A 12435-nucleotide genomic window follows, 5' to 3' on the forward strand; every position below is an offset into this window, starting at 1 on the left:
CTGGAGCATCCGCATGCGAAAACACTGTTTCTGTAGGAGGAGGTGAAACGAGACCTTTCCGCTCAGAGTCTGCTCCTGAGGATGTCATACTTGGAGAAGATTCGGATGGAATTGATGTTCCTGCTACTCTGCAATCGGAAGAACCCAAAACGACACCTGTTCATCGATGGTCTGTAATGCGGGGTTTGAAGGCTGTAGGAAGACCAAAACGTACAGTGAAACAACGTTAATCGCTCACCGGAAGAAACTAGATGAGATCAAAAAGATCTGCACGGAGAGAGAGGATCGAGTCACATTATGACGACACTATTGACGCTTTATCCCAAGCTGTATACGGAGATCTACTCACGTCTCGTGAATGGAACTCCTTCCTTAGCAAGTTTAAGATTGTTGAACAATTTCCTACAACTGAAGAACAACCAGGACTATGCATTGCACTACCTGGTGCAAATTCCACTAAGTGGCGGCGAAACGCAGAAATTTGCCGAACGGAACTTCCTAGAGATTGGGTTACGAAGTGTCTGGAGCTGCTGACAGAGTGCAGAAATACGTATTACACCCACAAGGAAGTCGTTTTGAAAGACGAGAAAATTCAATTCAAATTTGAGCTTGGACGGGATACTTTGTATCCAAAACTTACAGGTGACTACATCCGGGGAAGGGATATTTGGCACAAACTTTGGGCCACATTCCGCTGGCTCGAAAGCACCATTTCGTGGGTCCATACGATCAACCTACATGCCGCGGATCCTAACTCAGTATTTGCCGACGCGGCGGATGTTGCCCTCGCTGACGTATGTACGTGCATTCAGTATGCAAACCTCCAAGATGAAGAGGAGTTAGCACTGCTTCGATTCGCTATGAAAAGGGAACTGGAAGATGTGTGTATCACTGCGGCGCTTGATGTCATTTGCGGTGAAGCCGACGCCCGTGCAGACGCGCTACCTACCTGTACGTTTTCGCCCCAGTTAATGGCCATGGATACCGAATCTGAAAGAATTGCATGGTTGGAGAACAACCGGATAATCGCAGATGCTAAGGACAACATCGTAGGTGCCGTCCTTCTCGACGGAGTGGTGCGCGTTGTGGATTAGGTTGGAGAGATGGACGTATACGGTGATGGATCCTCGAAACGACCGGAAAGCTGTCGACGCTGTCGATACATTATTCAAGAACGTCTTCCGCCCCCTACTCAAAGATGACAAGAGATGGAAACGCGTTGTCAGCAGGGATTACCAGCAAACGGACGGTGTTAGTTGCGGAATATGGGTTCTGACTTTCATTGAAAGCTACCTATTCCAATCCTACGACGCTCCGATGAATGTTGATTATCTTAGGTACAGATACTTGATTAAGGTCTTGTTAGCGTAACTCGATAATACATAACTTCATTGCAGGATATGCCCCAAAGATCTAAGTCCCAGAGAACGTGTGTGTGGTACACAAATTAACGCCTATTAAAGCTTCCTGTTATGTGCTTCGACTATAACACCGACCAGCCATTGGGGTGTCGTCTGCTCAAAATGCATTGTTTTTAGCTATCATCTGCTCAAAATGCATTGTCTTTAGCTGTCATCTGTTTGAAGCGCGTGCATACTGGCGATAAGATTGAATGGGATTGTATTTTTTGGTGCAAGCTGCTAGTGGTAGATTATGGCAGATTGGACGAGATTGTACAGATTGTCGGATTGTATTGAGATTGTGGTAGATTAGATTGTGTCAATAATCTCTGCCATTTATTTTTGGGCATCCCCACTGGGAGTCTACTTGAGGCGTTGCAAAATAGTGGATAATGGAAACGGGGCAGCCCGGCCACGGTTGCGTGAAATGATGGCGGTACGGGATCTGCATCGAGGGAATTCATCGACAAAATTCCGGTTTTGCCTCCGTGATACCGTGAACCCGGCAAAGGTTCACGTGATTCATATGAGATACATTTTATCAAAAGTATCTCTATCGTGTATATGAGATGTTTCAGCGACGAGCACAGGGCGCAAGCGCGGCGTCTTGGCTTCCTCTAGCGCTATTCACTGAATCTAAACTCGAAGTAGAAGAGAAGTTACGGCCGGTTGCCCGAGGCAACGAGAGCCGACCACCAAAAACTAAAAACTACTTCGAAGTATGTATTAGTTTCAAAAAGCCAAATTCTGGGCTAGCAGATCCTAGATTGCATTTATGAAAATGTTACCAATCGACGTCTTTTAGCTCCTCAAGAAGAGGGCCGCCTTCGGGGACAGCTGGAGCATCAACCGCACTCGCGGGATGCACGGTTTCTTTTTCAATCGAGCTGCTGTCGCCTCCTGGGCCATCGATCCAGTCACCATCGCCATGCTTTTACAGGAGTTCGTCTCTGCTCCGTAGAAACTGGACGCCTCACCTCTCACCAACATTCAAGGCCAATTACAAGAAAAACTCAAAAACACGTTAGTGATACTTTTGATAAAATGCCTCTCATATGATGCCTTTCGTGCAACCTCGTGATACCTATCTGTCCTTTTTATCGACCTCGTTTTATTTAGAAATCGACCTCGGCTTATTATAAGCGCAAGTGAAAACGACAAAATGTTTGCAACGCACAATAGTTGCTTGGCACAAATGTCGCGCCAAGAGCACGAGTCCGCACTACCGGCGCCAGCGCCGCCCTCTCTCGACGAAGGCCCAGCCATTGCATCGCCTGGCACTGTCCCTCCATCTAGTGATATGGCATTTCTACCGCCCCTGGACGACGACGAATGGGACCCAGAGGCTCTGCTTGATGCTCTGGTCAGCGATATCGCCTTCCTGGGCACTGTCGCCGCCTCTTCGGTTAACGGTTCCGCCGCGACCCCCAACTCCCAGCCTAAACGCACCAAGCGGAACACCAGACCCAAACGCAACTACGACCCCAACAAGGCTCGCAGCAAGAAGCTGCAGGAGCTGCGCCGCCTGCGCGCGGAAGTTGACGATCTCGAGCTCAAACTGCAGCAGTTGGGGGCCAACCGCGGCGCAGTTGGCTGCCCCCTCGAGCACGAAAACGGTCACTCCTCTAACCAGAAGCTGCCCAAAGTGTGCCAGGACATCTGTGCTCGCCAACTCGAGCGCCGCCTCAAGGTGGAGCTGGAGAACAGTCGCCTCCGCGACAAGTGCAGGGCCCAGTTCAAGCTGGTCAAGAGCGTCGAGAAGTTGCTGTTCAGGCGGCTGTCGCTGCAGGACTCCGAGTCTGAAACGGGCAAGCACGTGTGCCGCGTGGAAATCCCTGCGGGCTTCATCCAGCACGTAGCTGCGCGGATATTTGACGAGTTGGCGGCGAGCATCGACGTCTCGTACCGAGAAGTGGAGCGCGTGCTGGAGACCAACTGCCCAGTGCCACTGGGGATAGAGACGCGCTGGCCGCTGTTGAGGGAGGGCTTGAGCATTGAAATGTATGATAAGAGGAGGGCGCTGCCTTTCGACCTGCACGCGGTTGGTGACGCGTGGTGGAGGCGCTGGCACAATTATAGAGGACGGCGCTCGGACGAGACTGGGGGCGACGACGTGGTCAGAGAGAGGTACGGGCTGGAGCTGGTAGATGTGAAAACTGGTAGGTGCGCGACGTTCTACGTGCAGCAGGTGCTGCGGCGATACGTGGAAAGCAATCGCGTTGTGATGGTCTGGGATTCGTGCATTGAGCCGTCCACGTTCAACGAGGAGCTGGTTCGCGGCATGCATTTCCTGTTGAAGGGATATGTGCTGATCAAGCCGCAGAGCTCTGATGGTGCGAATGCTGATGGAGAAGCTGTTACCCGCGTGCTTACGTGCTACCACCTGACGCCGATCATCTCGGATCCAGAGATCCAACAGGATGCCAAGACACTTGCGCTGACCAAGCTCGTGGTGAGCGCGACGTCCGCCAACATTTCGACGAGCAATGAAATGATGGAAAACATGTTAGTGGACCAGGCGTTGCAGAAGCGCTGCTGACGTGAGAACGTTGAGGAGTGTATCAGGGCGGAAACTTGCATTGGATGAACTTACACGAAATTGTACGAGCACTGTGCGTGCGTAGGAGCTATCCTCCTACTTCTTCTAGTGGTTGATGAAGCGCAGTGCTAGAAGGGCGAGGAAGCGCAGCGTTAGGATCATTATGATGTTGATGAACATGTAGTAGTGCATGTATTCGTGCCTGACGTTGAAGACGCTGTCGAGATAAGATCGATTGGGGACACTACCCACGGCCTGCGGAGCGTTCTCGAGGAGGTGGCAGCCCCTCGCAAACTCGGTCATGTCCAATGTCATTCCTGTTCGCAACGACTGGATTACTTGTGCGTACTCGTCGTCTGGGCAGTTCCCGAAGAGCAGTGCGGTGAAGAGCATGATAGAGTAACGCTGTGGACTCCACAGCGCGACACGCACCTACCAGTTTTCACATCGACCATCTCCAGCCCATAACTCTCTCTGACCACGTCGTCGCCCGCAGTCTTGTCCGAGCGCCGTCCTCTATAATTGTGCCAGCGCCTCCACCACGCGTCACCAACCGCGTGCAGGTCGAAAGGCAGCACCCTCCCTTCAAAACACTCCATTTTGACGCCCTGATGCACCAGCAATTTGTGTGTGTCCACCCTGGCACTTGGTCTCCAGCACACGCTCTACTTCTCGGTACGAGACGTCACCGCCCGCCGCCAACTCATCAAATATCTGTGCAGCCACGTGCTGGATGAATCTCTCCGCGGCGCATGAACGTGCCCACCTCGAGGTCTGCAACTTTGCATCGACAACCGCTTGGGCAGCAGCATGTCCAGCCCCACCTTTGGCCGTCCAGCGCTTCCGTATTTGGGTCACATTTGTCAGTCCCCAACAGGGCATTTGTGTCCCATTCGTCGTTGTCCAGGTGACTCGTATGGCTCCTCGAATAGCATGCAGTGCTCAAAGAGTAGTCCGCCGAAGCACTATTATAGTTTGTCTGCTCAGTTCACCCGAGTTCTACGAGCGAAGGCTGGGGTACTGGACATTTCACTCAAAAGTCTCAGCAGATAGCTGTTTTACAAGTCGGGAAAAATGGTTGTTATCGCGGACAAAATCAAAGTTTGATTACGCAGCGCGTAATACGCACCAGACACTGAGGGCTGAGTCATTTCGTGCGTGTTGCTTTTCGTGCAAAATGTTTGTTGGGTCTGACAGGTTCGCTAGCAGAATCAAAACTGGATTGCGTACCAGCCGTGGCATTTCTGACGTCACTTTTCAACTTGCTTTTCACTGCACACTCACCGAATACCACGATGGCCAAACACCTGGGAGCTGCGATTCGCGAGCGCTTCGCCTGCAAGTCTTTCCTGTCCGACCCCGTGCCGGCCGAAACCCTCCGGGAGATCCTCAAGCTCACGCAGGTGATCGATCAGTCACCCCTCATGGTGGGTCAGTTGTCTATGTTATGACTAAAAACGTCGCTGCTGCACAGCGAGCCCCGACCGGATTCAACACGCAGGCCTATGTATGCATCGTGGTGCGCTCGGCTGAGGACCGTGCGAGGCTGGCGGGCGCCATGATGGACAGCAACATCCGCAAAATCAACGAGGCCCCCGTCGCCGTCGTCTTCGCGGCCGATTGCGGTACTGCACACTACCGCGTCGAGCCCTGATGATGCTGACGCGTTACTGATGCGATCGCTGTTTGTGACACTACAGAGCCCAGTAAGAACGTGCCCCGCCTGCAGCAGCTCGGCCGCGACAACGGCGCCCGTGAACAAGGTCCCGCATGCCGTGGAGCTCTTCTCGGGTGAGCACAACCCGAACGTGTCCACCGAGGCGTGGGCATACAAGCAGACGACGTTTGCCGCCGCCACCTTCTTGTACGCCGCCCAGGTGCACGGCCTCGCGACGTGCCCCATCGAAGGCCTGAGCCAAGCCAAGGTGAAGCAAGTACTGGACATCCCCGACCGCTATAGCATTCCTGTGGTGGTGACGTTGGGCTACGCCAACCCCGATGCGAAGCCTGCCAAGCCATCGGTTCGCTTCCCGTCCTCGGAGGTTTTCTTCGATGGCAAGTTCGGCCAGTCGCTGGAGAAGTTCTTCGAGGAGGAGTAAGAAAGAGGTTGCTTGCACAAGCACCTTCGTGCACTAGCGTAAGAGAGCACAAATCGTTGTTGACACGATAAAAATCAATTCATTGTGACTCCGCCTGATAGGTAGGCTCTTTTGCAATGTAGGAGTCTTAAGGGATTAGGCTTTTGGCGGCGAGACAAGGTATGTCTGATAGGAATATGCTGCTAGTAGCAGCCTGCTACATCTACATATAGTGATGCATTTGATTCGCCAATGGTATGCGTAGTGTACAATGTACAATGTACACTACCCATACCACTGGCAGGAACAGCGAGGTTCTCTAGCTCGGAACGTCATCATGAAGTTAGCTCTGCTTCTGAGCTACACAGCCTCTGCTTCTGCCAGTGCCTCTTGAAGTATCATAGGAAATCCAGTGTGAGGCGTTCCATTAGATAGTTCTTTCATCGTCGTAACTCGAGATACCGCGATAGGAAATGACGTCTTTTGCAGCGGGGCTACCGTAGATTTGCGTCAGAGGAGGTCGGGTTAGACTCACCGAGTCCAGGTTAATGATAGCGTTTTTTTTCATACAAGAACGACGTATTCTAGTTTTCAATGATTTTGGCAAACCGGAGGCCATTTATCCCGAGATAGGACCTTCAGACTAGCGAGTACTTCGATTTAGCGAGGAGAAAAGCCTAAAATGAGGTCAGGGGGTAGCAGCACTGCTCAATTTTAAACTACTTTTGTCGCTTTTCAGCTGTATATGTGCAATGGGTTCAAGCCTCAGCGAAGCCGCCCCACCTCGTACTTACTCTCGCATTCTATCTTCACACCCCACCTCAAATCCCACCCTCACTATTCCTACAGCTACGACTTTCGTTGGCGAGCTATGGCACTATTGCACGTCTATGATGTCCCAAGTGCGTCTGTTTCGGAGTTATTTGAGCCGAAGCAAGAGACCCTACGCCGCTGGTATGCCGTATTCCTCAAGAAGGGTGTAGGCAATGAGCACAATCCAAGGTAGACGAACTCACATTGAAGTTCTTGCCGCTGTCGAAGCGTACGTACAGGCCCATCAAACGTTTTAGATCGAGGAGTTGAGTGAATTTGCTATGAAGACCTACCCAACGGTCACTGCGGTCTCAACAGATACGATATGCAGAGTTCTCCGTTTCGATCTCGATATGAGCAGAAAGGTGCTCTCCAAACCAGCCCGAGAGGCTGTTCCTGCCGAAATTGAAATGTACCGTCTTACACCTTAACGACTCCAAAGTCAACTCCAAACTGTTGAGGTTGCACTTCGCTGTCTGATCGACTGGATCCGTACCGCGAGGCAGACGGCCTGCGCGTGCTAGCACGTGCCACCGGGGTCTGTGGTTGAAGATGGGAAGATCTCGCAACCTGATTGGCTGAACTATATCGGATACTGGAATGTGATTGGACGACAACTTCAATTTGGGTGCTTATGATTTGCATGTGTTGAGTCAACCGTTTTGAGCCGCAGCCGTGAGTAGGCGGATCAGTCTTACGACTGGCAGCTTCGTTTGGACCGCAGCCGAGATCGTTTGGGCCACATCTACAAGCCTCACCTACTAGGGAACATTGCATACAGTAGGGACTGCTAGCTGACAAGCACACTAACCTAAATCGAGCTCACTTTCGGATTTCCTTCCAACTACTCACTCGACTACCAAGCCTCATTCGCACTCTCTCAATTGGTTATGAGCCCAAGCTACGCGGCCACCATCAAGCTCGTGGAAGATAACTACTTCCACTGGGAGTTCAACATGCGGATGAAGCTCTCGCGCAAGGGACTGCTGCCCCACATCATCAAGGCAGCGTTCGACCCAGTGAGCAACCGCACCACGGATGCATGGAAGACCGACGATCTGAAAGCGCTTGGGGTGATCGCTGGCGACGTCAGCCTCACATTCCAAGTCTACATCCGTGGTGTGATGACTGCGATGGACGCATGGACCATGCTCCAGGAGCAGTTCAACCGGAGCACGCTCAAGAACCGACTCCTCATCACCAAGAAGCTGCATAACATCAAGATGGAGCCCGGTACGCGGTTCACGACGCACGTGGACCGATTCAAGGAAATCGTGCTCCAAATGGAGACGATTGGTGAGCCTCTCGACGAGACCCGCCAACTCGTGCTGCTGCTCGGCAGTTTGACCGATGAGTACCGGATGATCAGTACCGTGCTCGAGAACACGCCGAACATGACGCTCTCGTACGCAATCCAAGCGCTCGCTGGTGTTGAAGCCTCTGATGAATCGTCATCGGCTCAAGAGAAGGCGTTTGCTACGAAGAAGAAGGAGAATTTCAAGCATCGGTTCAACGGCAAGTGCTTCTACTGCGAGAAGACTGGCCACAGGGAATTCGAGTGCCGCAAGAAGACGGTCGACAACGAACGTGGGCAAGTCGCGCAAGCTGCGTCCGACTTCGCGTTTACGGCAACGGGTGCGATGGACAAGTCGGAGTGGCTCGTGGACTCCGGTGCCAGCTCGCACATGACCAGCGTCCGGGACAAGTTCGTATCCATGACGGAGCTGAAGACGCCAGTCCGCATCACGATCGCGGATGGCACGAAGATCGACGCAGTTGCAAAGGGCACCATCGGAATGAAGCTGATGGACGGAACGTCTGACACGCTGTCGGATGTGCTATACATCCCTGAATTTGATGGAAGCCTCATCTCGGTTGCGAAGCTGGCCGAGAAGGACGTCGTCGCGCAGTTCAGCAAGGACAAGTGTGTCTTTCGATATGGCGATGCTACCGTCATGGAAGCCAAGCGTTTTGGAATCGTCTACAAGTTGAAGACAGTGGGGGGGGGACGTGTGTCGTGCGGCGACGGCATTTTCTAAGGAGCCATGGGTCGTTGTGCACGCCCGTCTCGGCCACATCCCGTTCAAACGTTACGAACAGCTGTTGACCATGGCAGACGGAGTGCCTTACGTTTCGGATGGTGTCACAAGTGGTACCGTCTACGCAGGCTGCTGCATGTGCAAGATGAGAGCGGACGACTACCCGCGACACCCGGAGAAGCTCGTCAAGAGTGCAGACGTACTGGATCTGGTGCACACGAACGTCATGGGTCCGATACAGACTAAGACACCCGGTGGCTGCACGTATGTGGTAACCTTCATTGATGACTACTCACGTCGCGTGACCATCTACTTCATGAAGGCCAAATCGGAAGTGCTGTCGAAGTTCAAGATCTTCAAGGAAGCAATGGAGAACGCAACAGGCAAGGCGATGAAGCGCCTACGTTCTGACAATGGTGGCGAGTACACGGGCAAGCAGTTCAAGGCCTACCTCGACCGCAGTGGCATCAAGCATGAAAGGACGGTGCAATACACGCCTCAGCAGAATGGACTGGCTGAGCGCATGAACCGAAGTTTGGTGGAGATGGCGCGCTGTATGCTCTACCACGAAGCCATCAAGAAAAAGTGGTGGGCCGAAGCCGTAAACACGGCTACGTGGATCACCAACCGGCTCCCCAACTCGGTGAACGTCAAGACGCCCTACGAAATTGTGCATGGAACCAAGCCGCAGCTCAAGAACATGAAAGTATTTGGTTCAGTTGGCTACGCGCACATTCCCGACGAGAAGCGTCGCAAGGTGGATGCTAAGGCCTTCAAGTGTCGATTCGTGGGCTACGAGGATGGTATCAAGGGATACCGAGTTCTCAACGTGGCGACGGGAAATATGCTAATCGTGCGCACCGTGACGTTCGTTGAATCAACAAATCTGGATGACATGGTGGAGAAAATGGAGCTGGATGACGATGAAGTCAAGGTGGAGCAACTTAGCCATGCTGGACTGCAATCGAACGAGTCAGGACAAGGCGTGCCAATGGATTCTGAAGTTGGGGATGTGATCCCACTTTAACGTGATATGGGCGTACACGATGCGATCGTGCCATACGGATCGACACATCATATGATTACCCGATCGCGTGCTCGCCACATTGACGAGACAACGGATCCCGAAGAGGCAGGCGCTCGCAAGAAGCAAGTCGTGGCGCCCTCGACTACTGGCACGAAGCGCCAGAAAATGATGCAAGGCAGAGCTCAGGTCAACGTGGACCAACTCACAATTGAAGGTGACCAAGCAATGGCTGCAACGGAAGAGGTCCCGACGGCATATGAAGAAGCTATGGCGAGTGCGGACCAAGTGGAATGGAAGAGGGCTATACAGAGCGAGTTGAAGTGTCTTGTGGCCAACAAAACATGGAAGCTGGTGCCGAGACCAGCTCATCAACGACCGATCGGCTGTCGTTGGGTATTCGCATTGAAACGCAACGAGAAGGGACAAGTCATTCGTCACAAGGCCCGTCTCGTATCCAAGGGTTACTCGCAACGTCACGGCGTCGACTACGAAGAGACGTACGCCCCGGTGGCGTACCTGAACTCGATTCGCGCCAAACTGGCGAAGTGCGTCGCAGATGGATACGACATCGAGCAATGCGACGTCGACACTGTGTTCCTGTACGGCAAGCTGGAAGAAGAGATCTAGATGGACTTGCCAGAGGGAATCCGAGATCTCTTGACACTTGCCGAAGAAGATGGTGAAGAGGACGTCGTTTGTATGTTGCTGCAAAGTTTGTACGGACTCAAGCAGGCGTCACGAGTATGGAACGAAACGATTGACGCGCACCTCAAGGTGATGGGATTCAAGCCTGCTGACGCCGACCCGTGTGTGTACACAAGAGGGGATGGAGACGACCACTGTATTGTGTGTCTCTACGTGGACGACATGCTGATCACATCGCGGGACAATGCGGTGATTACATCGGTGAAGGCTGGAATCGCGGAGACGTTTCGAATCACGGACCTCGGGCGCGCACGTTTCATTCTTGGAATTGAGATCGACTACAACATGGATCACAAGACACTGAGGAGCTCTCAGCAAGCGTACACCGAGTCGATCATCAAGAAGTTTGGGCAAGAGAACGAGAAGCCGTGCACATCGCCTATGGAAGCTGGAGTTCATCTGACCAAGGCCGACGAACCGCAGGCGGAAGAAGAGAAGGCCAAGATGAAATCGAAGCCCTACCGATCGCTGGTGGGCAGCCTGATGTACCTGGTATGTGGAACACGACCTGACATTTCGGTCGCGGTTGCCAAGTTGAGACATTTCCTGGAGAACCCTGGCCAGAAGCACTGGGACGCCGGAATCAAGGTAGTGCGCTACCTACTGAAGACCAAGGACGTGGGCATCACGTACGATGGGTTATGTGGAACCGAGCTCGTCGCCTACTCGGATGCGGACTGGGCCGGTAGCCGCGACGACCGTCGTTCCGTAAGCGGGACGATGTTAATGATATGCGGTGCTCCTGTGGTGTGGCGTTCGACGTATCAGAAGACTGTCGCGTTAAGTTCTACAGAGGCCGAGTATATGGCACTGAGCGAATGCGTGAAGGAGTGCGTCCGGATGCGCCGTCTATTGAAGGACATTGGCACTGAACAAGTGGGGGCTACGGTGATCTATGAAGACAACCAATGCGCGATGGCACTGGCGAAGAATGTTGGATACCAAGCTCGCACGAATCACATCGACATACGCTACCACTTCATTCGCGAGAAGGTGGTGAGCAACGAAGCCGCACTGGAGTACGTGGAGACCAAGAACCAGCTCGCTGACTTCATGACGAAGGGTCTATCGTCGAAGACGCTCCGCTACTTGATGATGTGTAGCAACGTTGGACCCAAGCTCGAGACATCGAATTGAGTGGGGGTGTTGAGGTTGCACTTCGCTGTCTGATCGACTGGATCCGTACCGCGAGGCAGACGGCCTGCGCGTGCTAGCACGTGCCACCGGGGTCTGTGGTTGAAGATGGGAAGATCTCGCAACCTGATTGGCTGAACTATATCGGATACTGGAATGTGATTGGACGACAACCTCAATTTGGGTGCTTATGATTTGCATGTGTTGAGTCAACCGTTTTGAGCCGCAGCCGTGAGTAGGCGGATCAGTCTTACGACTGGCAGCTTCGTTTGGACCGCAGCCGAGATCGTTTGAGCCACATCTACAAGCCTCACCTACTAGGGAACATTGCATACAGTAGGGACTGCTAGCTGACAAGCACACTAACCTAAATCGAGCTCACTTTCGGATTTCCTTCCAACTACTCACTCGACTACCAAGCGTCATTCGCACACACTCAACTCAAACTGAATATATTTCTCTTTATCGTGGTGTAAATGTATATTATATAGCGAGCGTTATATGTTGTATAACGCTCGCTATCTAGCATATTGAGCCTTATAACTTTCATATCCATCGGCTGTAAAGCCACCTACTGAATTCGCTGTTCAGTGAGGTTAAGATGTGGACCCCACAATTCCTTCGGGTCCCACATTCTGTAACTTTCCGGTAACTCTTGTGTTACCGTCCCCACCAAACTATGGGTATGTGGTGTTCACGC

At 52.6% G+C, this 12435-nt stretch overlaps 2 protein-coding genes across 2 annotated transcripts; both read left to right on the forward strand.

Moving 5' to 3' along the window:
• Positions 1 to 2595: 2595 nt before the first annotated feature.
• IUM83_08601 (M96 mating-specific protein family) lies at positions 2596 to 3939 on the forward strand (the record flags this gene model as incomplete). The annotated part of the gene is made up of 1 exon (XM_067932986.1): positions 2596 to 3939. The coding sequence occupies one exon, from the start codon at positions 2596 to 2598 to the stop codon at positions 3937 to 3939; it is 1344 nt and encodes a 447-aa protein (XP_067794241.1).
• A 1295-nt stretch (positions 3940 to 5234) lies between these two features.
• IUM83_08602 (Nitroreductase family) lies at positions 5235 to 6038 on the forward strand (the record flags this gene model as incomplete). Its single annotated transcript, XM_067932987.1, has 3 exons — positions 5235 to 5342; positions 5414 to 5564; positions 5647 to 6038. The coding sequence occupies 3 exons, from the start codon at positions 5235 to 5237 to the stop codon at positions 6036 to 6038; spliced, it is 651 nt and encodes a 216-aa protein (XP_067794115.1).
• Positions 6039 to 12435: the final 6397 nt, after the last annotated feature.

Source organism: Phytophthora cinnamomi (genome assembly GCF_018691715.1).
Source record: "Phytophthora cinnamomi strain GKB4 chromosome Unknown Contig26, whole genome shotgun sequence".
Classification (NCBI taxonomy): Eukaryota; Oomycota; class Peronosporomycetes; order Peronosporales; family Peronosporaceae; genus Phytophthora; species Phytophthora cinnamomi.